This window comes from Daucus carota, chromosome 6 (assembly GCF_001625215.2).
Source record: "Daucus carota subsp. sativus chromosome 6, DH1 v3.0, whole genome shotgun sequence".
Lineage (NCBI taxonomy): Eukaryota > Viridiplantae > Streptophyta > Magnoliopsida > Apiales > Apiaceae > Daucus > Daucus carota.
In genome coordinates, this window is record NC_030386.2 from 17,240,045 (window position 1) to 17,267,988 (window position 27,944).

General features: G+C 36.9%; 3 protein-coding genes across 7 annotated transcripts; 2 read left to right on the plus strand and 1 right to left on the minus strand.

The window, feature by feature from the left end:
* Positions 1-7,445: 7,445 nt before the first annotated feature.
* On the plus strand, positions 7,446-10,589 carry LOC108227807 (uncharacterized). The gene is made up of 3 exons (XM_017403159.2): positions 7,446-8,126; positions 8,675-8,794; positions 10,300-10,589. The coding sequence occupies exons 1-3, from the start codon at positions 7,566-7,568 to the stop codon at positions 10,315-10,317; spliced, it is 699 nt and encodes a 232-aa protein (XP_017258648.1). The 5' UTR covers positions 7,446-7,565; the 3' UTR covers positions 10,318-10,589.
* A 136-nt stretch (positions 10,590-10,725) lies between these two features.
* LOC108227805 (probable serine/threonine-protein kinase PBL21) lies at positions 10,726-14,592 on the plus strand. Of its 5 annotated transcripts, none has more exons than XM_017403157.2 (7): positions 10,726-11,576; positions 11,796-12,042; positions 12,109-12,242; positions 12,326-13,115; positions 13,293-13,529; positions 13,635-13,784; positions 14,065-14,277. In XM_017403157.2, exons 2-7 carry the CDS (start codon positions 11,827-11,829, stop codon positions 14,206-14,208), a joined length of 1,671 nt encoding a protein of 556 aa, XP_017258646.1. In that variant the 5' UTR covers positions 10,726-11,576; positions 11,796-11,826; the 3' UTR covers positions 14,209-14,277. The 5 variants fall into 5 exon arrangements, 4 of the variants coding, with proteins under 4 accessions (XP_017258646.1, XP_063935895.1, XP_017258645.1 ...); XM_064079825.1 differs by having other exon boundaries at positions 11,825-12,042; XR_010284630.1 differs by lacking the exon at positions 10,726-11,576 and adding an exon at positions 14,459-14,592 and having other exon boundaries at positions 11,605-12,042; positions 14,065-14,288.
* Positions 14,249-18,577, minus strand: LOC108227806 (L-ascorbate oxidase homolog). The gene is made up of 8 exons (XM_017403158.2): positions 18,259-18,577; positions 17,259-17,368; positions 16,910-17,180; positions 16,196-16,295; positions 15,766-16,111; positions 15,304-15,669; positions 15,151-15,229; positions 14,249-15,066 (listed from the first exon to the last, which is right to left on the minus strand). The coding sequence occupies exons 1-8, from the start codon at positions 18,391-18,393 to the stop codon at positions 14,809-14,811; spliced, it is 1,665 nt and encodes a 554-aa protein (XP_017258647.1). The 5' UTR covers positions 18,394-18,577; the 3' UTR covers positions 14,249-14,808.
* Positions 18,578-27,944: the final 9,367 nt, after the last annotated feature.

Here is a 27,944-nt window from a genome sequence, read left to right on the forward strand (position 1 = left end):
TCTACTTATTTACACAAACGGGTCAAGAGAAGCAGAAGTCAGAAGCTGCTTCTGTCAAACAAACAACCCCTAAATTAGCGGTTTCTCATAAAATTGTTTGATAAATAATTAATTGATTAGTTTTTTCTGACACAAACCAAAATCTTTAACTCAAAAAAACTCCTCAAAGTAGCTTTTTCAGAATTAGTTTTTTGGATCCGAAATTCTATTTCAATCCGCTAACTACGAAACACAAATATTAGTTTATTCTAGTGGTCAAACCTCTAGTGTTGTCCAAAACCTCTAACTGTAAACCTCAGGATGTCAGGAGGAGGAGGAGGAGGACAATACTTCCCCTACTTGTATGAACCTTCGATGAAACAAACAAGTAAAGCAACAATAAACAATAAACAAGACACCAAGAATTATACGTGGAAAACCCCCTCAATGAAAGGAGTAAAAACCACGGGACCGTAGTCCACCCAAACAATTCACTATGATAAATTATATGGGTAATACACCAAGTTCTTCTCTAGATAAAACTAGAGGAATACAATCACCTTCACACTCTTGGAATAACTCGTCAAGAAGTATGGAACCAAATAAGACAACAAGAGAACAAAGACCCACGGCTAGGTTCAGCCTCTCCACGGCTCTTTAGCTACTGCCCAGCCCCTCAAATTCACCTCCGAATCCAATCTCCACCGTCCAGAATTTAGATATCGGTGTTAGGAAGATGCTGTCCGAAATTCAGGACGATCCGACCGTTGGAACTCCGGGAAACCCAAAAACAAGGTAGCCAGCGCAACCAGAAAATTTCCTGCGAATTTTCACACAATATCTCTCTTTTGCCTATTTTCTCTCTTGCTTATTTTCACAAATATCCTCCTATATTTATATATAGAGTTCCCTTTATTTTTATCTCCTTGTGGGCCAAAACAAGGGTAATCCTATTGGGCTTTTAATCTCATAGGTAGAAACTAAAACCCAACAAATCTCCCCCTTTCTAACTATGAGAAAGAGTTCGCCATTCCGGCGATCGAACAACATACATTTAGCTTCCTTTTAGCTAAAGACTTTGTCAACATATCAGAACCATTATCATCGGTGTGTACCTTTTCCACTTCAAACAACCCTTCTTCAAGAGCGTCTCTAATCCAATGATACCTCATGTCGATATGTTTGGTCCTTGCATGAAATGTTGAATGCTTAGCTATATCGATAGCTGCTTGATTATCACAAAGAACAACATAGTGTTGTTGCGGGAATCCAAGCTCCTGCATCAACCGCTTTAACCACAACAACTCTTTACAAGCTTCAGTTGTTGCTACATACTCTGCCTCCCCCGTAGAAAGTGAAACACCCTTTTGCAACCTAGATTGCCATGAGACTGCTCCCCCTGAAAAAGTCATCAAATATCCAGAAGTGGATTTCAATGTATCCTTATCACCTGCCAAGTCAGAATCTGTATATCCAATAAGCACTGGTTTATCATTCCCAAATGTAAGACCCAATTTGGAAGTACCTCTAAGATATCGCATAATCCACTTAACTGCTTCCCAGTGCTTCTTACCCGGATTTGTAAGATAACGACTGACAACTCCAACTGCAAAGGCAATATCAGGTCTCGTAGATACCATAGCATACATCAAACTTCCTACTGCTAAGGCATATGGAACTCCATCCATCTCTGCAATTTCTTCCTTCGTAGAAGGAGAATCCTTTTCAGTTAACTTAAAGTTGGTAGTAAGGGGAGAACTAACAACTTTAGCTTTATCCATGTTGAACCTGCAAAACACCTTCTTAATATATTGCTCTTGTGATATATGCAACTTCTTGGCCACTCTATCTCGATGAATACGAATGCCAAGAATCTGTTTCGCTAGCCCCAAGTCCTTCATGGCAAAGGACTTACTCAACTGTTGCTTCAGTTGGGAAATTCTTTCAATATTTTTGCCAACAACAAGCATGTCATCCACATAAAGCAATAATATGATAAAATCATCATCTGAAAATCTCTGAACAAAAACACAATGGTCAGAAATAGTCTTACGGTAGCCTTGCTTCTTCATAAATGACTCAAACTTTTTATACCATCGCCTTGGTGCTTGCTTCAAACCATATAGACTTTTTAGAAGTCTACAAACATACCCCTCTTTACCTTTAACCTGAAAACCTTCAGGCTGCTCCATATAGATTTCTTTGTCCAAGTTACCATGTAGAAAAGCTGTCTTGACATCCATTTGTTCAACCTCCAAATCAAGACTAGCTGCTAAACCAAGCACCGTATGAATTGATGTCATCTTAACAACGGGAGAAAAAATCTCATCAAAATCAATACCCTTTTTCTGACTGAATCCCTTGACGACCAACCTAGCTTTGTACCGTGGTTGTGAAGTATGCTCATCTTGGTTCACTCTGTAAACCCACCTGTTCTTCAAAGCTCATTTTCCCTTAGGTAGCTTCACCAACTCAAAAGTATTATTCTCATACAAGGATTTCATCTCATCTTGCATGGCATAAACCCACTCCTTCTTGTGCTCATCTTCTATAGCTTCTGCATAAGATTCAGGTTCACCACTATCAGTCAATAGAACATACTCATCAGCAGAATACCTGTTAGAAGGATGACGATCTCTGTTAGACCGCCTGAGTGGAACGAATGGTGGAACATTTTGTACCGGTGACTCCTCATGGGCATCATCATCCATGTCACTATTTTCTGGAGTATCGGTATTAGTGTCATGTTGGTCATTATCATGAGCATCATCTCCAACCTGCGAGTCCACATGTCTTGGAGGAACTGGATCCAAATCAACCAGATCATTGTTATGTTGAGGAACTGACTCTGCCTTCCCAACATCTTTCAAACTCTGATCTTCAATAAAGATAACATCTCGGCTTCTCACAATCTTCTTTGAAACTGGATCATAGAGCCTATAACCGAACTCATCTTGGCTATAACCAAGGAATATACACTCTTTAGTCTTCACATCTAGTTTAGACCTTTCATCTTTGGGAATATGCACAAAAGCCTTGCATCCAAAGACACGCAAATGATCATAAGAAACATCTTTACCACTCCAAACTCTATCTGGAATATCAAACTGTAAAGGAACACAAGGTGAGAGATTTAATACATTTACCGCAGTATTCAGTGCCTCACCCCAGAAAGACATCAGCAACTCAGCATGTGAATGTAAACATCTGACCTGCTCCACTAGTGTTCTGTTCATCCTCTCTGCCAAACCATTAAGCTGAGGTGTCTTTGGTAGAGTCTTTTGATGCCGAATACCCTGCTGTCTGCAATACACATCAAAGGGACCTGTATACTCCCCTCCATTATCTGTCCGGATACACTTCAGTTTCTTCCCAGTCTGTCTCTCAACTAAAGCCTGAAAATGCTTAAACACATCTAATACTTGATCTTTAGTCTTCAAGGTATAAACCCACAACTTCCTTGAATGATCATCGATGAATGTAACAAAATATAATGAACCACCATTGGTTCGGGTTTTCATGGGACCACAAACATCGGAATGCACCAAGTCAAGTATATGCTCTCTACGAGAGGGAGGACGACTCTTAAAAGAAACTCTGTTTTGCTTGCCAGCAACACAGTGAGAACACCTTTTCAAATGTATATCAGTCAGACCAGATAGTACCTTTTTCTTCGACAACATATTCATTCCTTTTTCAGTCATATGAGCAAGTCTCTTATGCCATAAATCGATCATATCAACATTCTCCACAGCGTTAACAATGTCAGTAGAGACTTTAGGTTGTGTCATATATAATTTTGGACACCTCTTTCCTCTTGCAACAATTAAAGAACCCCGAGTGAGCTTCCATTGACCATTACCAAATCTGCTAACATACCCTTCATCATCAAGAAGGCCAGTCGAAATTAAATTCATTCGCATATCTGGAACGTGCTTCACATCATGAAGAAATAACTCCATGCCCGTGTCAAACTTCAGACATACCTCACCGACGCCAACAACTTTTGATATGCCACTGTTACCCATTTTAACATCTCCAAAATCACCAGAAGTATAAGATGTAAAGAAGTCCCTTCGTGACGTAACATGACACGAAGCACCACTATCAATAGCCCAACTCAAATCATCTTATGCAAGGTTAACAATGTCTCCATCACAATAGATCAGGTGCTCATCAGTAGTAGCAATCACCACGGAATTATCATTACTACTGTCAGTTTTCGTCTGATCGTTGTCTGAGCTCTTTTTATTTTCTCGCTTCAACTTTCTGCAGAACTTTTTCGTATGTCCCTTCTTACCACAATGATAACACTCAACATTAGAATACTTACCTCTAGAACTACTCCTTTAATTACCTCTATTGGTTGGACCTCTGCTTTGAGCTCTCCCCTTCCTTTCGGTGACTAGGATTTCTGACTGTGAAGAGGAACCCTGTGACTTTCTTCTCATCTCTTCATTCAGAATACTGCTCTTAGCTAGTTCCATACTGATATTACCATCCGGATCTGAGTTCGACAAAGACATCCTGAATGTCTCCCAAGAATCTGGTAAAGTACCCAAAAGACACAATCCCTATATCTCATCTTCAAACTTGATACCTATTCCAGCAAGCTGATTCATAATTCCTTGGAATGCATTCAAGTGATCAGAAATTGTAGTGCCATCTTGATATCGTAGAGACATCAACTGTTTAATCAGATACAACTTATTATTTCCCGTCTTTCGAGCATAGAGTTGCTCGAGCTTGTTCCACAAAGTACGCGCATGTGTCTCTCCACTAATATGGTTCAAAACATTATCATCCACCCATTGCCGAATATACCCACAAACCTGTCGATGCAAAATAGTCCATTCTTGCTCGGTTTTATTTGCAGGCTTCTCCGTAGTAAACACGGGTAGATAATATTCCTTCACATAAAGAAGATCCTCCATCTTCCCTTTCCAAACATGATAATTAAAACCATTCAAATTAACCATTCTACTCGTATTCGTTTCCATCGTTCAAACAAGTTCAAAAACAATAACCTCGCTCTGATGCCAATCTGATGGGAAAAAGTGACCACAACGGCAACTGCTAAGTGCAGAATTAATCTTCGTTGGACAATACTTCCCCTACTTGTATGAACCTTCGATGAAACAAACAAGTAAAGCAACAATAAACAATAAACAAGACACCAAGAATTATACGTGGAAAACCCCCTCAATGAAAGGAGTAAAAACCACGGGACCGTAGTCCACCCAAACAATTCACTATGATAAATTATATGGGTAATACACCAAGTTCTTCTCCAGATAAAACTAGAGGAATACAATCACCTTCACACTCTTGGAATAACTCGTCAAGAAGTATGGAACCAAATAAGACAACAAGAGAACAAAGACCCACGGCTAGGTTCAGCCTCTCCACGACTCTTTAGCTACTGCCCAGCCCCTCAAATACACCTCCGAATCCGATCTCCACCGTCCAGAATTTAGATATCGGTGTTAGGAAGATGCTGTCCGAAATTCAGGACGATCCGACCGTTGGAACTCTGGGAAACGCAAAAACAAGGTAGCCAGCGCAACCAGAAAATTTCCTGCGAACAATATCTCTCTTTTGCCTATTTTCTCTCTTGCTTATTTTCACAAATATCCTCCTATATTTATATATAGGGTTCCCTTTATTTTTATCTCCTTGTGGGCCAAAACAAGGGTAATCCTATTGGGCTTTTAATCTCATAGGTAGAAATTAAAACCCAACAGAGCAGACAGTCAATATGGCTCTAGTGTTGTGGGGCACCTGGACGGCTAGAAATTTGAATGTATGGGAGCAAAAAACATTGACACCTGTCATTGCAATGCAATGGAGTGCAAAACATATTACACAGAGGAGAGAAGCTCAGAAGTTGCGAGGAAACAATTAATAAAAAAAAGGTTCAAGATCAGAGACAAAGTGCAGCAAGATGGAGTCCACCAGAAGAAGGTAGCTTCAAAATTAATGTAGGCCTTTGTCATTACGGGACTACTAGATTTCAGTTGCGGTATGACAAAGAGGAGAAGTGACAGCTTTTGAAAGAGAAGTTAGAGGAATGTTGACAACTCTAAGATGGGCTAGTGAATTGAATGTTTATAGTACTGCCTTAAGCAACAGCAGCACAAACTACTTAGAGGTGGTAATCATGATCCAAGAATGCCGAAATTTACGGCAGCAGCACAAACTACTTAGAGGTGGTAATCATGATCCAAGAATGCCGAAATTTACTGAAAGAACGTCCAGATTTAAGTGTTTCTTATGTAAGAAAACAAGCCAACATAGTACCCCACTTGTTAGCAAGGGTACCTTGTATGGTTGATTGTTTTCATGATTTTTCATCTCCTTCACAGATAGTGTTGGAGAACCTTGTGTATGATGCTTCCTCGAATTAATGCAAATCCTTATTTTGTCAAAATAAAAATAAAAACAATAAGTCTATATTTAATTAAATCATTAATTTTTTAATAAATATATCGGTTAAGCGTTCGGTTAACCGAGGTTTAAAAACGGAAATACCGAATTTTAAATAATTGACTATCGAAAACCGAACCGAAATATTTAGTTCGGTTAACTAAACTGAAATAATTTCGATTATTCGGTATGGTTTTCGGTTAACCGAACTGAATGCACACCCATACTTTTGATTTATCAGGATTATCAACTCCATTTTCCAATGATTTTCCAAATACTGCTCAGGCTAAAGTCTAGCGGTTATGCTGCTTAAATAATATTATAATAAGTTTTAGAATAAGCGAGTGCTAAACTGTAAAACAAAAAAAAAAAACAAATTCTTATACCGCGTGGACTCTCAGACTCCTAGATCACAATTAGAGATACAAGCTGCCTATTTTTTGTGCAAGTGATTTTATTTTTTTAAAAGAATCTGGTAGAATACGAGCCTGTTTGGGGGCGGCTTTAAGCTGGGGCTTAAAGTTGTTTCCAACTTTAAGCTGCAAAATGCATGTTTATGTAATAAGTTAGAAGCCGGTTTAAAGTCAGAAATAAGCTAGAAGCTGATTTAGAGTCAGAAGTTAGTTTGAGGTACTTTTTTGAACAACTTACCTTTTTTTGAAAATAATCATCCATAAGTCATAAGTTATTCATAAAACACTTTTATTTTTATTATTATATATTTAATAACCCATAAGTTGTTAATAAGTTAAAATTATCTAAACAGACACATTAAACTCTCAACTTATCAGATAAGTCACGTTGAGTCATAAGATAAGTCACGTTGAGTCATAAGTTATAAGCTCAGCCCGTTTGGCTGTACAGGGTATAGCAACAATTTTTTTTTAAAAGACCATCATTTTTGGGAAGCCCATTAGGTGATACGAGTAGCTAGCTAATATAGTAACGAGATCATTGTACTTAATTATATCCCTTGGGCCGAAATAAGCCCAATTCCAGGCCCACAACTAAGTGCACGCAACATTTTTAAGTCTTACACATCTCAGTAAACAAAACAGACTACTCCATTGAAGAGCTATAGATACAATCTTGTGTACGTATATCTCCGATCAAAATCATCGCAATTCACGAATTCAGGCACTCACCGCGGACGATCGGAGATGCCGCCGAAGAAAATGGGAGTGAACAGCAAAGCCGAGGCGGCTCGGTCTCGCAAAAGCGCCACCGAGAGCGAGCGAAAAGATCGCGAAGCTCGCGAGAAAGAAGAACAGTACTGGCGGGAAGCCGAGGGCGCGAAATCACGCGCCGCGAAGAAGCGCGAAGAGGAAGCGGAGAAGCGCGCCGAAGCCGCGGCTCGGAAAGCCGAGGCGAAGCGATTGGCGGAGATAGAGGAGAAGGAGCTGGAGAAGGCGGTGAAGAAGACGGATAAGAAGGCGAATCGAGTTTCAATACCGGTCCCGAAAGTCACCGAGGCGGAGCTGAGGAAGCGGAGAGAGGAGGAGCAAGCGGAGATGAAGAAGAAGGCTGAGGAGGATAAGAGGAGGAGTAGTAGGACTGCGGCTGAGGAGGAGTATGAGAGTGTTGTACTTGTGGCGAATACGAATCGAGATGAGTCGGTAATTGAGGCGAGGTCGGTGGAGGATGCTATTGCGAAGATGAGTGTGGTGGAGAGTTTGCCTGTTGATAAGCATCCCGAGAAGAGGCTCAAGGCTGCTTTTAAGGTTGAATTTCATGATTCTGTTGATTGTGTCGTTTTGTTGAATTGGATTAAATGAAATTGAATTGCTTATTGTTTGATTCGTATACTGAATTTGTCGAGTTATGGCTTATTAGGATAAAAAGGTTGTTAAATTCGTTGGAAGTTGGAACGCTATTTACTTGTTTTTATTGTTTGTTTATTGATATTGTAACATCCAACATCGATTAGCTAAAGAGTATCTAGGCCCTTTGGGCTGACCTGTGGTGGGTTGTTGGGTCATGTATGCATCTAGTTGTGGGCTTGAGATGTAAGAAATTGAGTTTTGATGAATTTCTATTGTTTGACGTATATATATTCTTTAAATGTAGTTGGCATTTACTAAATTATAGTCAAGCTCACGTATAATGACTAGGCTAAGCTAATTAGGTGGATTCGCCGAAAGAATCTAAAAAATTTGTATTTTCGTTTTAATTTGAATTGTAGAGTCAGGGATTCTAGTTTCTGTGGAAGCGAATATGCTGTTAAATTGAAAAGTTTTTCCTACATAATTTTTGGTATATATGTATGCAGGCATTTGAAGAAGCTGAGCTTCCAAAGGTGAAAGCAGAGAAACCAGGGCTTACTCACACTCAGTACAAAGACATGATATGGAAGCTGTGGAAGAAATCTCCCGACAATCCTCTTAACAAGGTGATCTAGAACTTATACTCGACAGTTGTCTCTATTATATTAATATATTAATAGTTATATTAATAGGTTATTACCAGATTTGGGTTTTTATCTATGTTTGCACGTGGTTGTAATGTTGTGTCTTGTTTACGAATGTAATTACTTCAAGATGATACTAGCAATTATTTGAATTCTGCCATCCAAGTGCTGTGATAGTAAAGAACCTATAAAAAGACGCTGCAATTATTTCCATTTAATGAGTGTCATGTGAAGATCTTTTCTTTAAACAATGTCGAGTGCATAATTTTGAATAAAATACTAATTCACTGAACAAAGATATGTTCGCAATCGGTTCTCAGAATTTCTTACACAGTTCCCATGTTATGTTGACATTGACTTGATAAAAATTACTGTAGACCATGCAACAGACTGTTTAAGATTTGATTATCAAAAAGCACACAGCTCTCAAAATTTAATTGTATTTTTATAATAGAATTCAGGGTTATATTTTGATCTGATTGTTTTACATTGGTCTTATTTGGGTGGCAAACGAACTGAGCTGAGTTTTACCAAGTTCAACTTTTGAGTTTTTTCTTACCGAGTCTAGCTAAACTCGATGAATTTTAGTTTTTAACTTTTGTATAAGCAGCTTTGTGCAAAATATGAGTATAAAAATATCAATGTAAGTGTTCGAGATGTTGTGGAACTCCCTAGAAATTTTGCTGATTATGTATGGTCAATATCTGATCATGTATTGAGTTGTTAATGTATTATATATACACGGTCATCCCCACCATTAGCTCATTGTGTCAGTGTGTTCCAACCGGGTTTTAGAATACTGGACTAATCGAATTCCTTGGCTTTATGACCAAAAAAATTCATTTCATAGCGGGTATGACTGTTTATAAAAGACACCAAATGTGTACAGTGAATGTTATGGATCTATAATTTGTATTAATAACTGTGTGTCTTTGGCTCCTTGCCATAGGACAAAGTGTCGTTTTCTTGTAAAGAGAACTATCTATCTTGAATAACCTGTTGCTTTATCTGGAATGCACAGTCAAGTCATTTATATTTTTATTGACCGGCTTACACGTTAGTTTTTCTGTTCTTGGTAAAGTTGTATTATAATTTTATCATTAATCGGAAGTTGTCTACAGACCAGTTGATTGTTTAGGGAACTGGAACTAGGACTGGAGAATTCATGGTAATAATTTAGGTTTCGGTAATTAGATATTCTATTCGCAGCTTAAGTGATGATTAACTAAATTTGGGGCATACCCCATATACTGTTGTTAAAGTTGGACCTCATCTTGATAGCACAAAGCAGCATTTTAAGGAATGGATGATTATTTACAATAAGATATTTACCATATAGAATAAAATTAAACACGGTTATATCTATAGAGTAATGACTTTCTATTTAATATTCCTGTTCCCTTTTGCAAGCCTGAATGTATGCTTAGTCTATTACAATATGTCTTGTTACTATGGGTCTGATGTCCTTATATCAATGTTTTGTACAGGTTGCTGAGAAGGCATGATTGGATGCTTTGGAGATGGAGGAATTATCAGATCTAGTTGTAAAGCAGTAGCTTCATGTGTATCCTAATGTCACATTTGTTTGTATGCCCAGTCAGGGCCTGCAATCTTGTTCTCTTTTGTATCTCTAAAGGTTTAACTAATATGATAAACAACCTGCTATTTTAGCTCCATGGGATTATGGAAAGTTTTAACAATTGCTTCTCTGTTGACATACCTATATTTGGTATGATGAGAAATCAGAAGATTATTGGCAGTCCATTTGTTCTGTTCATGGCCCGAGCTTCATCCTCCTGTCTTTGTTCATGTTGGTTCATTTCCTTGATCATGTGTCACTCTTGACGCATTATTCTTTTGGTCGATTCTGTTCGAATCTTATCTTCAACAGAGTTTTTAAAGCAAACGAGACTGTATGGCTGTGATAATATGATGATACCAGGCTAACTAGCTATTGCTTATCATCAAGGAACCGCCTGATTGTTGGTAATCATGGACCAAGGGCTTTAGGTTGAGCTCCTCTGTGGTTGGGATCATAAATTGATGTGATTCCTGAAATAAGGACATATCAATTGATGACGGACCATACGGAGGTGGTTGAGCCTGTTTGTTGATGTTTACCTAACTTACTTTATTATTACCTACAATTTAACACCCAGAATCGGAATGATAGATCCATCTATCTGTAATACGCAACGATGGTGTGGGACTGTGGATGATGACTCCAAATCTTCCCTTTAGTTCTCTCCTTCCTTGCTTACGATTACGAAAAAATCGAGCGTTTCCAGCATGTATCCCTGGGAAGAAAGCGATAATACATTTGTCCCCTTGGCCACAGGGACCTTATTGTAGACAACTGGAAGGGACTTGGAACTCCAATTAATGCCCAACACAAGAAGTCTTGAATGCTCTTTCGGACAGATTTTGATGTCCTATCTATCATACTCCAATTAATGTCCAACTTGTCGAAAAATTTCCAGCTGCTGTAAATGCAGTCTTCATAGTGTCACATTTTAGAGTTCTTGCACATGATTCTGCATGCGCGACTAGCTCAACTATATGTTTTTTCCTGACTATTCATCTGTTTCACAGTTCTTGTCCCACTTGAAGAGCATTCATATCGATTCACTGGAACTTTTACGAGGATCTAAATAAGCCTCCTTCCCGGGCTCATCAACCGTCTCTTTCTTATCTTATGTAGGCTCTTTGTTTTGTAACTACAAGGAGTATGAGGAATTTAATCTTGGAAATGGCCTAACTGAAGGTAAGTGTTCAATTCCCCACCTACCGTTACTTAAATGCTGAAATCCATCTACAAAATGCGACATTTTATGACAGGATTCTATAATCAGCTACCATTTTTTAATGTGATGCATCGTAGGCTAACAAATAAAGCTAGTAAATTGTACAAAAGGGACATTTCTCCATTTCTCTGATGAGAATTTATGCTGACTGGAAACTATACATCTGGTGTTTTTGACAGTTCGAACTTCATAAAAAGCTGTACTGCAGGAATGTTCTCCCTGCTACGGTCCAGGACAGTGAAAAAGAGAACGATTGTTGTTGGTTTAAAAGATGATCACAGGAGCAGGGAAGTTCTGCTGCGTTTACTCAACTTGGTGGCTAACGCAGGCGACACTGTTCTTGCTGTTCATGTGCAAGAACTAGATGGCTGCGGATTTGATCCCAATACGTTTCATATTCATGAAGATGTTTGCAAGGCCAAACAGGTCAGAATCAATCTTATGTTTACTTATTGGTCATTGATGAATTGTTATTTATTGTCTCAAGAAAAGGTATTACTTCTTATCTCGTTGCAGGTGGATTTTCAGGTAAAGGTTTGTACCGGAAACTCTTACATGGTTGCACTGAGTCATCAAGTACGGACTAATTTTGCGACAATTCTTGCCCTCGGATGCAGCAGCTTTCTGTAATGCTTAACTTTGTTTTCTCTCTTCAAGTTCTCAGTTTGACTCTTCTATTACAAACTCATTATTCGAATTTGTGACATAGGCCTGAGGATTCAAAGGTTTCAAAATGCTTGAAAACACTGCCCCCTACTTGTACCCTTTTAGTAATGGATAGTTCCGGGAAGATTCTTATAAAGATGACAGGGACTTCACAGCAAGGCTCCTCTTCCACAAATAAAGTCCTTCGATCTTCTTTATCAACTCCAAATTCCAACATCTCCGATCAATCAGCACGGAAAGTACATCTGGTGAAAAAATCAGTGTCAATGCCAGTTTCATCAGCCTCACCCTCAAATATCAGAACTGAAATTTCAGCGAACGGTGATACACAACCATTGATGACTCCGAAACAATTTCAAAGATTAGCCACTTTGGATATAAAAGGATCTGGCAGGCGCTTTAGTTCGGAACAACTTAAACATGCAACAAATAACTTTGCTCATGGAAATCTTATTGGAGAGGGTGGTCACAGTATGGTATACAGAGCTAAGCTTGAAAATGATAGAGTTGTTGCTGTGAAAGTTCTTAAGACCATGAAAAAATCCTCTGAGGATTTCTTTTTCCGAGAAGTAGAGATTCTAAGTAGTTTAAATCATGAAAATATAGTTCAACTTATTGGGTATTGTTATAGTCAAGATATGAAAGCTGTTGTCTGCAATTTACTGGACTGTAGCTTGAAGCAAAGGCTGAAACAGCTTGAATGGAATGACAGATTGAGGGTTGCTATTCATGTTGCGAATGCATTAGATTACCTCCATTCTTTCTCTCCCCCAATTATACACAGGGATGTGAAGTCATCTAACATTCTTCTCTCAGACGATGGCCAACCTCAAGTAAGTTGCAAAGTATTTTCTAAATTTCTTGTGTATTGATAACTTATAAGTTAATTCATAAAAGGAAACCTACTAAGGGTCAATTTGATACATGCAATAGACTAAATATTAGAACTATCAGGTCTGCAAGTTTCTCTTTTTAAATATTGACACCTATAATTGGTTGTAAATCCGTAGCTGTCAGATTTTGGAGCTGCAACAGTACATCAACAGACTCAGAAAACATCTACGCGTGAAAGACCATTTGATGTAGTTGGGACCTTTGGATACATGGCACCAGAGTACATGATGTATGGAAAAATTGATGAAAAGATTGATGTTTACTCGTATGGGGTTGTTCTGCTGGAACTAATCACTGGGAAAGCAGCTATACAGACAAATCAGGCATCTCAAAATCAAAGCTTGGTTTTATGGGTAAGATAAGGCAAAATAAGTCGTAATCAATACTAAAAGGGAAGTAGGCAGGATGTTGAAATCAGCACATCAATTCTTTGAGCATGAATATGATTTTTTCTGCAGGCGAAATCTCTACTTGATTCTAGCTTAAGTGAATGTCTAATTGATCCTTTCCTAGATGAAGATTACGACAAGGATGAGATGGCAACGATGATGACTGTAGCTCGACTATGCCTCTTGGATTTATCTTCCAGTAGGCCAACCATGAAGACGGTAATTCTTCAACATTTTCCCAGCTACATTTAACTAACTTTTCTGCATTTCTATTCATTCTATGGGCCAAACCTAGAAGGAAGGTCCATGGTTCATCTTTGTAAAGCACAACTATTAGAGTCTATGATATAATTGTTTAGGGTTATGTTAAGACGAATTTATTCACGTCTAAAGGCTTTTATAATATATTTTTCTGCATCGTACTACCAAATCAGAGTTTCTCTTTTACGTTTGTTTGTGTATTAAAGTTTCTCTAAAAAGAAGTGCTCTCCTTGAGCAGGTTCTGCAACTATTTGAGGAACCAGAGTATCTGATTCTTGAGCAGTGGTTAGAGATGCCGATTAAGAAACAAGAGCTCTTTGATGGAATTAGTCAGAATGGTGAGACAGAGTCATCTCACTTTGATGAAACAACTTCTACTTGACCATAGCTCATTGATGAGATGAGTAATACATTCCCAAAAACAAAACAAAGAAAATTCCAGCACTTACATTTGTTCAAAAGGTAAAGTTACAGAATAAATCTCTCACAGAGAGCTCTGTGTATTAAGGTCGATTCCAAAATTTTCAAATCTTATAGTTGTACTCAACAATTGTGTATATTAGGAAACATGCAAGTAATGCTACTTGACTGTATATATGGGTTAAATCTGATACGGCTATTATATATGACAGTTGATATGATACGCAGATACGGCCATTATATATGACAGTTCCCATTATATATGGCAGCAGCAGCAATACATTCATAGGTTTGTGATCCATTCTCATCATAACATGCTAGGAGAACCGTGTAAAATACTGTCAAGGGAGGAAAACAAATCCTTCTTTTTTGATGAATGTTCTTCCTTGTAATCGATGAAAAGAACATACCAGCAAGTATCTGACAGGTCTACCAAAACTACAAAGAAATGAATGGGTTTAACTTGAAGCTCCAAAAACAAAATGCTGATTATCTGTTTAACTTGTGAATGAGTATATATGACCGTGCCCTTGTCTGTTTAAGGGTCAATCATAAAGTCACGTCATGTTTGCTCTTCATCTTCATTGTCATCTCTTTGTAAGATTCCTGGAGGACGCGGGATTTCTCTACCAGCTGCCCTGCCACAAAGCAGCACATTATCCGGAATAGATAATTCATTCCTGAGGGATATGACTGGCGTATAGACTCGCAGATAAAATTGCTGGCCAAGGTATTGTCTTGCCCAGATCTCACTTCTCAAGTTCCACATTCCAACATTATCAAGTGCTACATATACAGCAGTCCAAGAATTAGGATATACCTGCAACAATGTGCTATTTTATTAAGAATGTCATGTTTCATTCGTGTTAAAACCTCTTGGAATTTTGTTTATGCAATCACTGACCTGTGTTGTGCAACGGGGAATTGCATCTTCAAGATTGTATTTGTCTCTCAATGCCGGAGTCCACGGACCTCTATCTAGGCTGCAAGTATAGCGCGTTTGTTATGTCCTGATACTGAAATTTACATCATCTGATACAAGGTCATGTGTTCTTACCCAACTACGAAAAAAGAGTAACCATCAAGATGATAGGATTGGGTCACAGGATCATGATTTTCAAACACAATTTCCACAAACTCTCTGTAGTCAGCACTCATCACAGATGTGCCAAGGTGAAATGCCTGATCATCTTGGTAATCTGGGATGCTTCCAATACCAAAAACACCTTGTATATTAAAGTAGTCTGCTAATTTTAGAGGCGTGTCTGCTGGAACGAAGGAGACATTGTTTATACCATATCTCAATTTCCCATTAACATGATTCTCTGAGTTGATAATCATGATAGTTCTATTGACAGGGATTTGGCCATAGTGGTATGATCCCTGTGGATTTGGTCTCGGTCCACTAGCCGTAAGGTTAGTCCTGCAAACATTACAAAACAATAAGACAATTCAATGAAAAACGCGCAATCTGACAATCCTGAACCAAGAAAAAAGACCCTTCTAGGTACAAGTGTACCTGATGCTATGCGCTTGGTAGAGTGACCACAGGACACGCCTGTTGCGGACAGATGGAGGCCTTGCAGGAACCCGCTTATGAGAATTGTTGTAGTGAAGGATAGCTGTGGAGCTGAGGAGATCATTGGTGAAGAGACTGGAAACAATGATATAATAGTCCTGAGGAGCCTGGTCTGCAGTAACCAGCACTGATAAAGACTGACCAACATGAACATCCAGCGATGAGTACGTGTTCTGAATTGTGTGAGTCCCCTCGACTTCAACTAACTTCATTTTGTGTCCCACGATTTTGAAGTTTAGTGAATTTTGAAGCCCCACATTCGATATCCTCAATCTGTAGGTTTTCCCTGAGAATGCAATATCATATCGTAGAGGTTAATATATCGTGTTCTTAAGCTTGCAAAGATGTGGACAACATAAATTAGTATCACCTTGTTCAACAGTGAAAGACGAAGCAGTTTTGTGGCCATTGATTAATATTGCGTCAGGGCAATGCAGCATCCTACCGTGGTCTAGAACTGATTTTAAGCTCTGTAATAATCAACGAACCAATAAAACTAAGAGAACTCAATTTTCGTTGGACTAGTATACTCCTATAAAACAAAAACGGGTTAAATATCAACTAAGTGACTGACTATGTCCAAAAAACAAAAGTAGGTCACTCATTACAAATTTGACTGAAATCGATAATCAATTAACTTGATTTGATCATTCCGTAAAGTTGAAGATTAGAATTATCCAAAATTGAAAAATGATAACAGAGGAGGGTTGAGCTCGTTGTGCGCTTCAATATGGTTACTAAAACTTGCTATTTGGCTCATGAAATCATGATATAATCTGGCTTTGATTATTCGTAACCTCAAGAATAGGGAGAATCAAAACCAGATTTTATCATGATTCCGTGTGTCAAATAGCAAGTTTTAGTAACCATATTGAAGCTTTACCCTCCTATATTATCATTTTTCAATTTTGAGCCATTTCAATTTTCGACTTTAACGTAATGATCAAATCAAGTTAATTGATGATCAGTTTGATTCAAATTTACAATGAACTACTTGAGTTTTTGGACGCAGTCAATCAATATTTAATCCTATATAGAACTAGGCGGTTGCCCATAAGTTAATAGAAGAAATCATGATAATTACCTTGTGATCAGCTGCGTACCAATCTCCGATAAGAACAGTGTAATCACCATCTGGTGGTGGAAATGGAACAGGAATTTTGGGCCTGCTGAGAACCCGAATCGGTCCGTAGCCCCCAGCAGCTTTATGGAAGTAGAGAGAAGGGAAATAAAAGAAGCTTCCGATTTGATCTTTTAATTGCATCCTGTATGTGAAGTTCTTGCCAGGGGGAATAGGGCATGTGGTTCCATACACTCCGTCTTCGTATGAGTTTCTTCTCTGTTGAATCCCATTCCTGCGTCGAGAAATGAACACAATTAACAAACACATGACTAAATATGATCCATTTCAGACACACACATGGAGGACTGACCAAGAGAGGAGAAATGGCTCGTCCAGGTGATTATAAACATTGATAACAACATTGTCGTTGGTAACACAGAATAGCTCAGGCCCTGGAAATTGACCATTTATCAAAATTCCCTGCATTTCGCGATGAATATAATCATGATTCATAATCAGATGCACACAGAGCTCATTAGTACAATGTAAGATTTGAAGTATACAATAAGGTTATAGCAGTAACGAAAATACACAAGTACATTCTTTCAGTGGAGGCAGGAACATTTTTTAGGGGGGACATATATACACTAGTTAATATCAAAAATATTATACATCAGATTATATACCAACATCAACAACAAAAGTCCATTTCTTTTAGATTTTTATGACGGAGCTTAATCTCTGCCTTGATCTTGAAAATTTATTCATTTACTTACTAAGCCGTCGAGAATGGAGACTTAAAAGAAAGATAGTTACACGAGTCGCCAAGTTAGGATTTTGTATCTAATTTTATGTCTATATCATTTTTTTAATACTATATAGGCAAAAAAAATAATACACAAATCTAGGAGGGGCCAGGCCCCGGACCCCCTCCCCCGTCACTGCATTCATCTAAATCGCCTACTATATGCAGAGAGGGGGACTAGGCGGAGCAATCTAATTAATGACTAACCTCCACAAAACTATTAATAAATGTAACAACAGTGTTCTAAAAATATCCGATTCAATCCTAGGTAAGATTAAGCACTTCTCCCGAAAATCGGTAAAAATACACAATAAGGTGATATAAGTAACAAAAATACACAAGTACATTTCATCTACCTCACCAGCAGAGCAATCTAATGACTAACCTCCAAAAAACTGAAAAAAAATGTAACAGCAGTGTTCTAAAAATACCCCGATTTAGATTAAGCCCTTCTCCCGAAAATCGGTCAAAATATCAAAATTCAATCACAAAACATCTTAGTTCTGACTTATAAAAAATCCTAGTTCCACCATGATTTCTGCAAGAAATAGATTCAAGTGCTTACCCTCTGCTTAACACCCAAGGGGAAGATATCACCATAAGTCACATGCCAATGAAAAAATCTATACGGACTTTCAGCACCAACCCTGATGAGACTGATAATATTACACAAAATCACCAAAACTCGAAGCATGTTCATCGTACTCCAAGCATTGCCTGATTATGAGATAATAAAAACCAAGACTCAAGACTATGCACAGACACAAGTCTGTGAGATTATTTATACTGCATGCGCCTTGAATGTGAAGAAGAAAAGGTGAAAATGAAAGGCTAAAGAAATATTTATGCAGATGAAATGGCAGTGAATAGTGAGAGTAACCTACTCCCTCACAACATCTAACAATGTTTATCGCGTGGCAGACCTAATGTTAACAAGATTTATAGATAATATCTTACAACTGAAATGTGCTGGCCGATAAAAGTGTGATAACTAAAACTTTATTTACTCACCTATTATGCAGGCAAAGATCATGCCTCTGTACATTTCATTTTCTTTAAATTATACCAACTAGTTTTAGACTTGCAATACACATGATTATTTAAATTTATATTTTTGTGGGATACCTATTATCACGATTTTAATATAATTTTAGAAAAAATTTGTTTGATGATAATTCATTTTATTATATAATTATAGGGTTAAGTTCAACTAGCTACTTTTACGTATCATATTAATTTATATCATATTTTTGTTATATACGTGTGTCTAGTATCGTTCTGTTCTGGTGCTCAAATTAAGAGCATCACAGATGAAACTTATCGCAACATCTCTTAATTGAAAATTATTAAAAATTTGGCTTCGTGTAATTTTAATATGATTTTGTTGGTATATTGTATTGTAGTAGTAATTATATGTAGATCCAGTTATATATTTGATAAATGATAATTATGTATTATCTATTTTCTGATATCTTTTATTTTTCTTAACGTCAGAGATTACAATATTTGTTTTGCCAATTTATTTCTGAGTTCCATTTTTTTTTATGATATCTATTAAACCGATCGATCTGATCCAAATCGGAATAAATTTTATGGGTTGAATTTTAAATTATTTTTTATGAGTTTAATTAAAGATTTACAATCTTGAATTTAATTGGGTTGACTTACTAAAATATCCCCACCCCACCCCACCCCACCCCACCCCACCCAATCCGCATACACTAACACATATTAATTCATTGAGTTTTGAAATACGAGTCATTTAACTTTTTGGTATACATTTTTATATCTTTTTGAAAGGATATCTTCGATATTAATTTATTTTGGTATTTATAAATAAACGTAAAATTTAAATCACCTAGTAATCCTCCCAATAGGACATTAATTTGCATGATTATCCTTAAGTGGAAAAGTTATTTGTAGCAAGTTATTTGAAAAATCATTTTATATTTCTTCGTATCAAAATACCTATTTTTAAGAAATATATTTTCACGCAATATTCATGCTGAGGGATATCGCCACTCTACGATATTTCCCTATCTTCATATTGCAAAATTAAACTCGCATGAAGATCGAAAAAGGATTATCAAGATTTGATATTCTTTAGAACACTCATGTAACATTATTTTTTTAAATCTCTTAATTAAAGTAATTTATTCCCTGATTTACCAATTCTTATTTTACGGGATAAATTATCTTTAATTATCCAAAAATAAACCTTTCATTCCAAATATTGTTTTCTATCCAAAAGAAAAATTTACTCTATCAAAACATTAATATTTGGATGGTCAAATATTAATATCCATTTTTCTTGGTTCGTTAAATATTTTCTCCAAGGTCTCTCAAATTATTCATCTTTCGGAGAAAAATATTTTAATACTTAGAATGCATTTTAAAATTGTTAAAACCATGATTTATCATGAATCATATTATTCTAAGTATTTTGGTATCAAAAATTAGTCAAGGGTCTACTCGTTTTGACCAAATACTAATTTTCTCGGTTTACGCATATTTCCTTATTTATCGAAGGAAATTAATTTAAATGCTCAAAATATTTCCATAAATCCCAAACTATTTTATTCTCAAGGAAATATATTTTTAGTATTTATCCAAGTCAAAATTCTAGCCAAAAACGTTTTACAAATCGTCAAAAGGATTTACGTATTTTATTCATACCCGAAAAGCGGTTTTTATCGTTTTAATTCCGGATAAAATACTTCCACTTGCTAGAATGACTTGAAACTTTGGGGATGTCATTTTTATGATGTGATGTATGTTAGGTAAAAGTTTCGTGATTTTTGGAGAATGTTTGTCGGGGTGTGTTTCCGAACGGTTGACCCGAGAAGCTTTGACTGAGCGTTTGACCTAGGAGACTTTGACCAAAAATTACCAAACTTCACAGATTTCCATTTTTCAATATTTAGAAAATTTTCATATTTTTTGTTGGATTTATTGGAGATGTTTAGAAATAAGCTAGTTTTATCGTTAATTAATAGTTAATTGGGTTGCATTGGGGTGTGTGCCTTATCCTCTTCCAAGCAATAAGTGCTGAGATAAGAAGTCACATGTTGGTTGTCAAGTTGCTAGGCTAGTGGACAAGAACAATGTAGTCATCCCGTACATCATATACCCATTTACATCATCCCTTACATCACCTTCCACTACCCACTACCCCAAATTTTCCCTATAAATACCACCCCATCCCCATTCATTTTCTACACAAGCTAAAGAGCTAATTAGTTGCTGGGAATTTTAGAAGTATTCTCTCTTTCATCTCTACAAACACTCTCTACAAATACTTCTTCTCTAAAACCTCCATTCTTATACATATATATTTATATATACAAGGTTTTAGTTATATAAGCTTAGTTCAACCAACCAAGCTCTCTCCCAACCCAACTAGCTCAACCACTACTACTTTAGGCCTCCCGTAGGGCTGCCCAAGTTCCGCCACTAAGCCAAAATCCGGCCGAACCTCCGGCGAATTTTTCCGACGAACTTTCCGATCGTTTTTGTAAGTGGTTATTATTTTAGCTTCGATCCGAGTCTTAACCGACCATTATATATACAAGAGCTAGTTATTATTCTCGATCTATTCATCTTAAAGCTCTTCATCTTATATCTCTTATAAAAGAGATTTCTTATTTCGAATTAAATTCAAACACGAACTAACAAAGTCGTGTTATTCGAAATATAAATATATATACACGAACTAAAGATTCGTTGTATATTCACACGAACTAAGTTTCGTTATATTTGAGTTATATTACACACGAACAAAGATTATATCATTCAAAATATTCAAACTCAAATATATATATTTATATATAAACACAAACGCACTTTATTTTATATTTTCGTTTTTATTGTGTTTATAGACTTTCTCTCTCTTCATTTTAAACTTGCTTCATCTAGTCTAAAAGACTACATCAAGAGAAGAGTTGTCTCAAGAAAAGTTAATAGCTAAAGAGCTAACCAAAAAGCTTTCTTGATTTTATTACTTCGATATTAGACATACAAACGAAGTAATAAATTATACTTGTCAAAAAGGACGAGTAACCAAGTCGTAAGCCTTTGAGCCATAGACGACAATTTAAACTCCGAAGATCTTTATAAAGCATTATCTAACGGGGAGTTTAAATTAACAAGTATTCGTAATTTGTAATATTACGAGAATACTTGAAAAAGTCTAAAGCGAAGCACGCTTATAAGGTTTTATTTACTCCAACCAAATACTCATCTTTAGTATTGGAGTAAGTTAAGAAGTATACTTATATTTTTCTATATCCTTACGAAAGTATACTTTAAATATAGGGTTTGTCTAGTGTGTGCCCATGGGCACATGCTAAGCACCAAATTCTATAATTTTGGTGGATTTTTATTGGTGTGGTTGGTGAATTTGCAGGGGGGTCCACCATTTTAAAGGAGTAGTAGCCAATCAAAATCCACCAAATTTATAGAATTTGGTGCTTAGCATGTGCCTATGGGCACACACTAGAAAAACCGTTATATATATATATATATATATATATATATATATATATATATATATATATATATATATATATATATATATCATCAACATATATATATACTCACTATCGGCCTAGTTGTGTCTAGTCCAAAACCCTTTTAAAAAACAGGATTATTTGTCGTAGATATTGTTTTCTAAGTTTTGCAGTGAGGTGAAGTGAAGTGAGGTGATCTTCATTCTAAGACCCAAGTCCTAGACGAGCTAACGGGGAGTTAGTCGTCTTTGCACCGTGAGGAAGAGGAAAGACCCAAGACCTAAGACCTAAGATCCAAGACCCGCAAAAGTTTAGAAGTTCAAAGACTACACCCGGAGTACAACGACTTTGAGGAGGTAACGGGGAGTTACGCTCCAAGACGAGTCTTGTCAGTTTACATTTATAGTGAGGAGGTAACGGGAAGTTACGCTCCAAGATATATATTTGTAAAGGCTTCTCCGCCTATTGTAAAGGAGTTTCTTTATAGTAGAGAAAATCTCGAGTCCGGGGAGGAGCTCGGGGACTGGAGTAGGGGTGAGTGGACTCCAAGTGTTGAGTTAGCCACCGCGAACCAGGATAAAATCTCGTGTGTCGTATTACTCTTACATTGCTTCCGCACACATAAACTGCCTATACTCTCGATAAAAGCTATTCAAAAGGGGGATAAATTTTATTACACCACATCAATTTTTAAATTGGTGATTAAGCTATTCAACCCCCCCCTTCTAGCTTAAATTACACTCTATCCGGACCTAACACCTTTAATATGTATAAATCTTATTAATATATTTTGAATCAGCGCTTGTATTTGAATGTGCACGGTTGATCAAAATGCAGTTACAGATGGGACCCAGAATTACGATAACTTACATTCCCGCACAATGTTTCCGTAAGTTGAGAGGTATTCCTTAGTCAAAATGCAGTTACAAATAAGACCTAGAATTACGGTGACCTACATTCCTGCACAATGTTCCCGCAAGTCGAGAGGTATTCCTTGATCAACATGCAGTTACTGATGGGACCTAAAAATCACGGTGACCTACATTCGTGCACAATATTTTCGTAAGTCTGAAGGTATTCCTTAAACTTTTTGGAGTGATATATACACACTCAGAAGCGGAAAATACACGGTGCCAAGTTCGATGTACTATGTATGCATATAATTTTGTTATTAGATAAATAATGTTTGTTTAATATTTATTTTCATTGAAATATAATTTCAAAAACAAAAAAGAGAAAAATAACGTTTTTACAATAAAAAATATTCATCATTTGATAGAAAATCACGCAGAGATAACTCCGAAACTTAAGAGCATTCCTAATAATGTTGATTAAATTACTTGATTAAAATAATATAAAATATTGATCATCTAAAAATTCGTTGAATAGGTAAGAGAATGTGTACCATGATTGAACTCTATAAAGATTGGATATATCTTACATATAGCATTATAATTTTTATTATTTCATATTGTTGTTATTGAAATATATTAATATTAGTATATGATAACACGTGATGTGATATTTTATTACATGTCTAGAGAAACTCAACAAATATAAATAACATCAAAATTAGATATCTTCAAAAAAAAATGTCAAAATTAGAATTATAGATAAAAATTTCTATTATTAGAATTAGTAAAATTTATGCATATTATTTAACCGAATAGTTAAATACTTATAGCAACTTAAAAAACTGAAATAGAATTATGTTCGAAATTAGTCAATAACAATTTTCTAAAATAAATCAGAAACTCAAACTCTTAATAAATTATGAAAATTTAGTCTCTACTATCATTTTGCGCGCGGTAATCACATCTAATATCCAAATGTTCAATTAATGAAGAGTGATCATTTGAAAAACACAAAGACTATATTGTAAAAAAATCTAAAAACTAAATCAAAGAGATATAAATATTAGGAGAAAGATGCTAAATCGAAATTCTCGTAGAAGAAATAAAACTCATCGTAATAATTTTAGTCCGAGAATGAAAAAAGAGATCCAAAAAAATTTGAAGATGCTAGACAAAATAATTACTTGAAAATTCCTACTTAGAACTGTGTAATCTTTTCACACAAACTTGCTTGTTTGTATTATGTTTAACAAAATATCTAAAACTTGATGAGTAAAAATTGTGCAGCAAGAAAATTTAAGAATCAGAGAGGAGTAGCGTCAATCGGAGAAAAGGGATCGAAAGATGTTGAAGAATAAGTTACCACAAATATAATATGTATTAAATAGCAAAATAGTTTTTTAGAAAATTCATATTTGAGCCCTGAAATTTTTTACATAAACTTACATATATGTTTGTACTAGCTTTATCGAGCTGTCTAAAACATGGTACTAAACACAAAGTTAATATTGTCTACGCCGGGATGGTTGGAAAGGATTACCAACGATCGAAGAAAAGGGATTTCTGAGTATATCTTAGTTGTTTATAATCCCAAATATATACATACATGCGCTTGTGTGTTTGATTAAGAGAAATGGTGAGAGCTAATAAGGAGTCGAGTACCATCTTTTCGATTAAATAAATTTGTTAAAAAAAATTTGCAAAAATTATCTATGTGATCCCTTCAATGAAATGATAGATGGCTAATGAATTAAAAGCAATATTAATAATATATATTTTTTGCACTTATATAAATATTTTAATCATTTTAGGAATTGGTCAAGTTTTAGCAATTTTGATGGACAATCTCTTAACAACCATACAATTTCAATAGGTTGGTAATCAAGTTGTCGTGTCACATAAAATTTGATAATTTTTTTGACAATCTCCATTCGAGATACTCTAAGATGCTCCTCACTCGACAAAGTATAGTTAAACAAGAAATATGTATTATAAAATTTTATTTTTGATAAAAAAAAGTAAAAAACATGACCGAGACCGATGGATCGAGAGGTTTGGAAATTTTGAAGACCCAAACCTCGCAGTCATCAATTAACACAAATCAGGTGAAATTAGAGATACATGATACTTCCTCCGTCTCATTTATACATATCTATCTTAAAAGAAAATTTGTTTCAAATTACATGTCTCTCGTCTTTCAACACAAATTTATTTTGTTTATTAATTATATTTTTGATGCAGCGTACGTGGACAAACAGGCCAACTGTTATCAAGATTCGTTGATTCTAATGAATACCGAAAATTGACAGCTTTGAGGAAACCTCGATTTCTTTTATTATATCCCAAAAAAACTGATCACAAAACATCAAAAGAGTCTTTAAATACCCAAACCCTAATTTCCAGAAGGATAATAATTTATGAAACGACGTCCTAAAATTTTAAAACATTACAAAAACAACCCAAAGCATGCAAAGTACTATTTTAACCCTCCCAAACAACTCTGAACACTGTTTAGAGCATTGTTCCTGTCTTATTTCCGCCACTTCTTCATTTGATCTAACTTTTGCATATAATTAACCTCCAATTGCACTGCATCATTCCCCCCAGGGCAGAGAAGAGACGACCTCGAATCTTGAGCTGCAGCATCGTCATCAGAAGAAGAATCACCCGTAAAAGGAACAAGATGCCGCACATTAAAGACATCGGAAGTACGAACATGGCTGGGCAACTGCAAACGATAAGCATTCGAATTAATTTTCTCTACAATCTCCACGGGACCAATCTTCTTAGCAGCCAATTTGCTATATTCATGGGCTGGAAAACGCTCTTTGGTGAGAATGGCCCAGACAAAATCACCGACTTCAAACTCAACAGCACGACGTTTCAAATCCGCGTGCGCTTTATATTTAGCATTGTTGGCCACCAAATGGTCATGGGTCTGGTGATGGATCTGATGTAGCTGTGAAACAAAGTCTTCAGCAGTGGCATGGGAGCGGACTTTGCTGGGCAGTGCAAGTAAATCAAGAGGACCCCGAGGTGATAAACCATAAATCACATAGAAAGGACTAAAGCCTGTAGTACGATTCAGGAATAAAATGAGCCATCTTTGAAAAGCGATCGACAACTACATAAATAGAATCACTACCGCGCTGGGTACGGGGTAAGCCAAGGACGAAGTCCATGCTAACATCAGACCAGGGCTGTGTCGGTACTGGAAGAGGGAGATATAAACCTGCATTTGTAGAGGACCCTTTGGCAAGTTGACAAACACGACAACGGGAGACAAATTTGCTAACCTCTTTACGCATTGAAGGCCAAAAGTATGACCCTGCAAGTAATTGGAAAGTACGGTCACGCCCTACATGACCCTCATTGTGAAGCTCCTGAATGAACTTCAACCGGAGGCTGCAATCCGGAATGCATAACTGAATTCCGCGGAACAGAAATCCGTCCTCCAACACAAAATCCGTATGTTCACCTTGTTGGAGCTGTGTAAGAATATGAGAAAAATATGGGTCATCCAGGTATAACTCAAGGAACGACTCAAAGCCAGGGACATGAAAGCGGAACTCTGTTAGAAGACCATGGCGGCGACTCAAAGCATCAGCCACACGATTAGAAACACCTGCCTTATGCTTGATCACAAAAGTAAACTGCTGAAGAAAAGAAAACCAAGAAGCATGACGATGAGAGATCTTATCTTGGCTGCCGAGATGTTTAAGAGAATCATGGTCAGTATACAAAACAAATTCCCGCTGGAAGAGGTAATGGCGCCAGTGTTTCACAGCCTGGACCACCGCATAAAACTCGACATCATATGTACTAAAACGAAGTTTAGCACCAGAGAGCTTTTCACTAAAATAGGCAACAGGACGACCCGATTGGCTAAGAACAGCGCCAATTCCAGTTTTTGAAGCATCACAATGGAGCTCAAAAGGGAGTGAAAAGTCGGGCAGAATAAGAATAGGCGCAGAAGTCAGCCTATGCTTAATTTCGTGAAACGCAGCATCAGCTTCCGCAGTCCACTGAAATTTAGTCCCTTTCATGCAATCTGTGATGGGAGCCATAATACCACTGAAGTTAGAAATAAAACGCCGATAAAAGGACGCCAACCCATGAAAACTACGGACTTCAGTAATAGAGGATGGTTGGGGCCATTGTTCAATGGCTAAAATCTTACTAGGATCAACTTTAATACCCTCATGAGACACCACATAACCGAGAAACTGGATAGAAGGAGTCAAGAACTCACATTTGGCGGACGCGGCGTAAAATTTATCGCTGCGAAGAACAAGTAACACTTCACGCAAATGTTCAAGGTGCAAGGCATGATTCACACTATAAATCAAGATATCATCAAAATAAATAACGACAAACTTCCCAATAAAAGGACGAAGAGCTTGATTCATCACACGCATAAAGGTACTAGGAGCATTAGAAAGGCCGAATGGCATGACCAGCCACTCGTATAAGCCTTCGCGAGTTTTGAAGGCAGTTTTCCACTCATCTCCCATGCGAATACGAATCTGATGGTAGCCACTTTTGAGATCTAGTTTGCTAAATACAGAAGCACCGCCTAATTGGTCTAACAAATCATCTAACCGCGGAATAGGGAAACGATAACGCACTGTGATCTTATTAATAGCACGACTATCCACACACATACGCCAAGAACCATCTTTTTTTGGTGTAAGGAGGGCAGGAACAGCACAAGGACTAAGGCTTTCACGAATGTAACCTTTAGCAAGCAACTCCTCGATTTGTCTGCGTAGCTCTTCATGTTCTTTCGGACTCATGCGATAATGAGGCCGATTGGGTAAAGGAGCACCCGGAACCAAATCAATATGATGTTGAATATCGCGCAAAGGAGGCAATTCAGACGGAAGAGA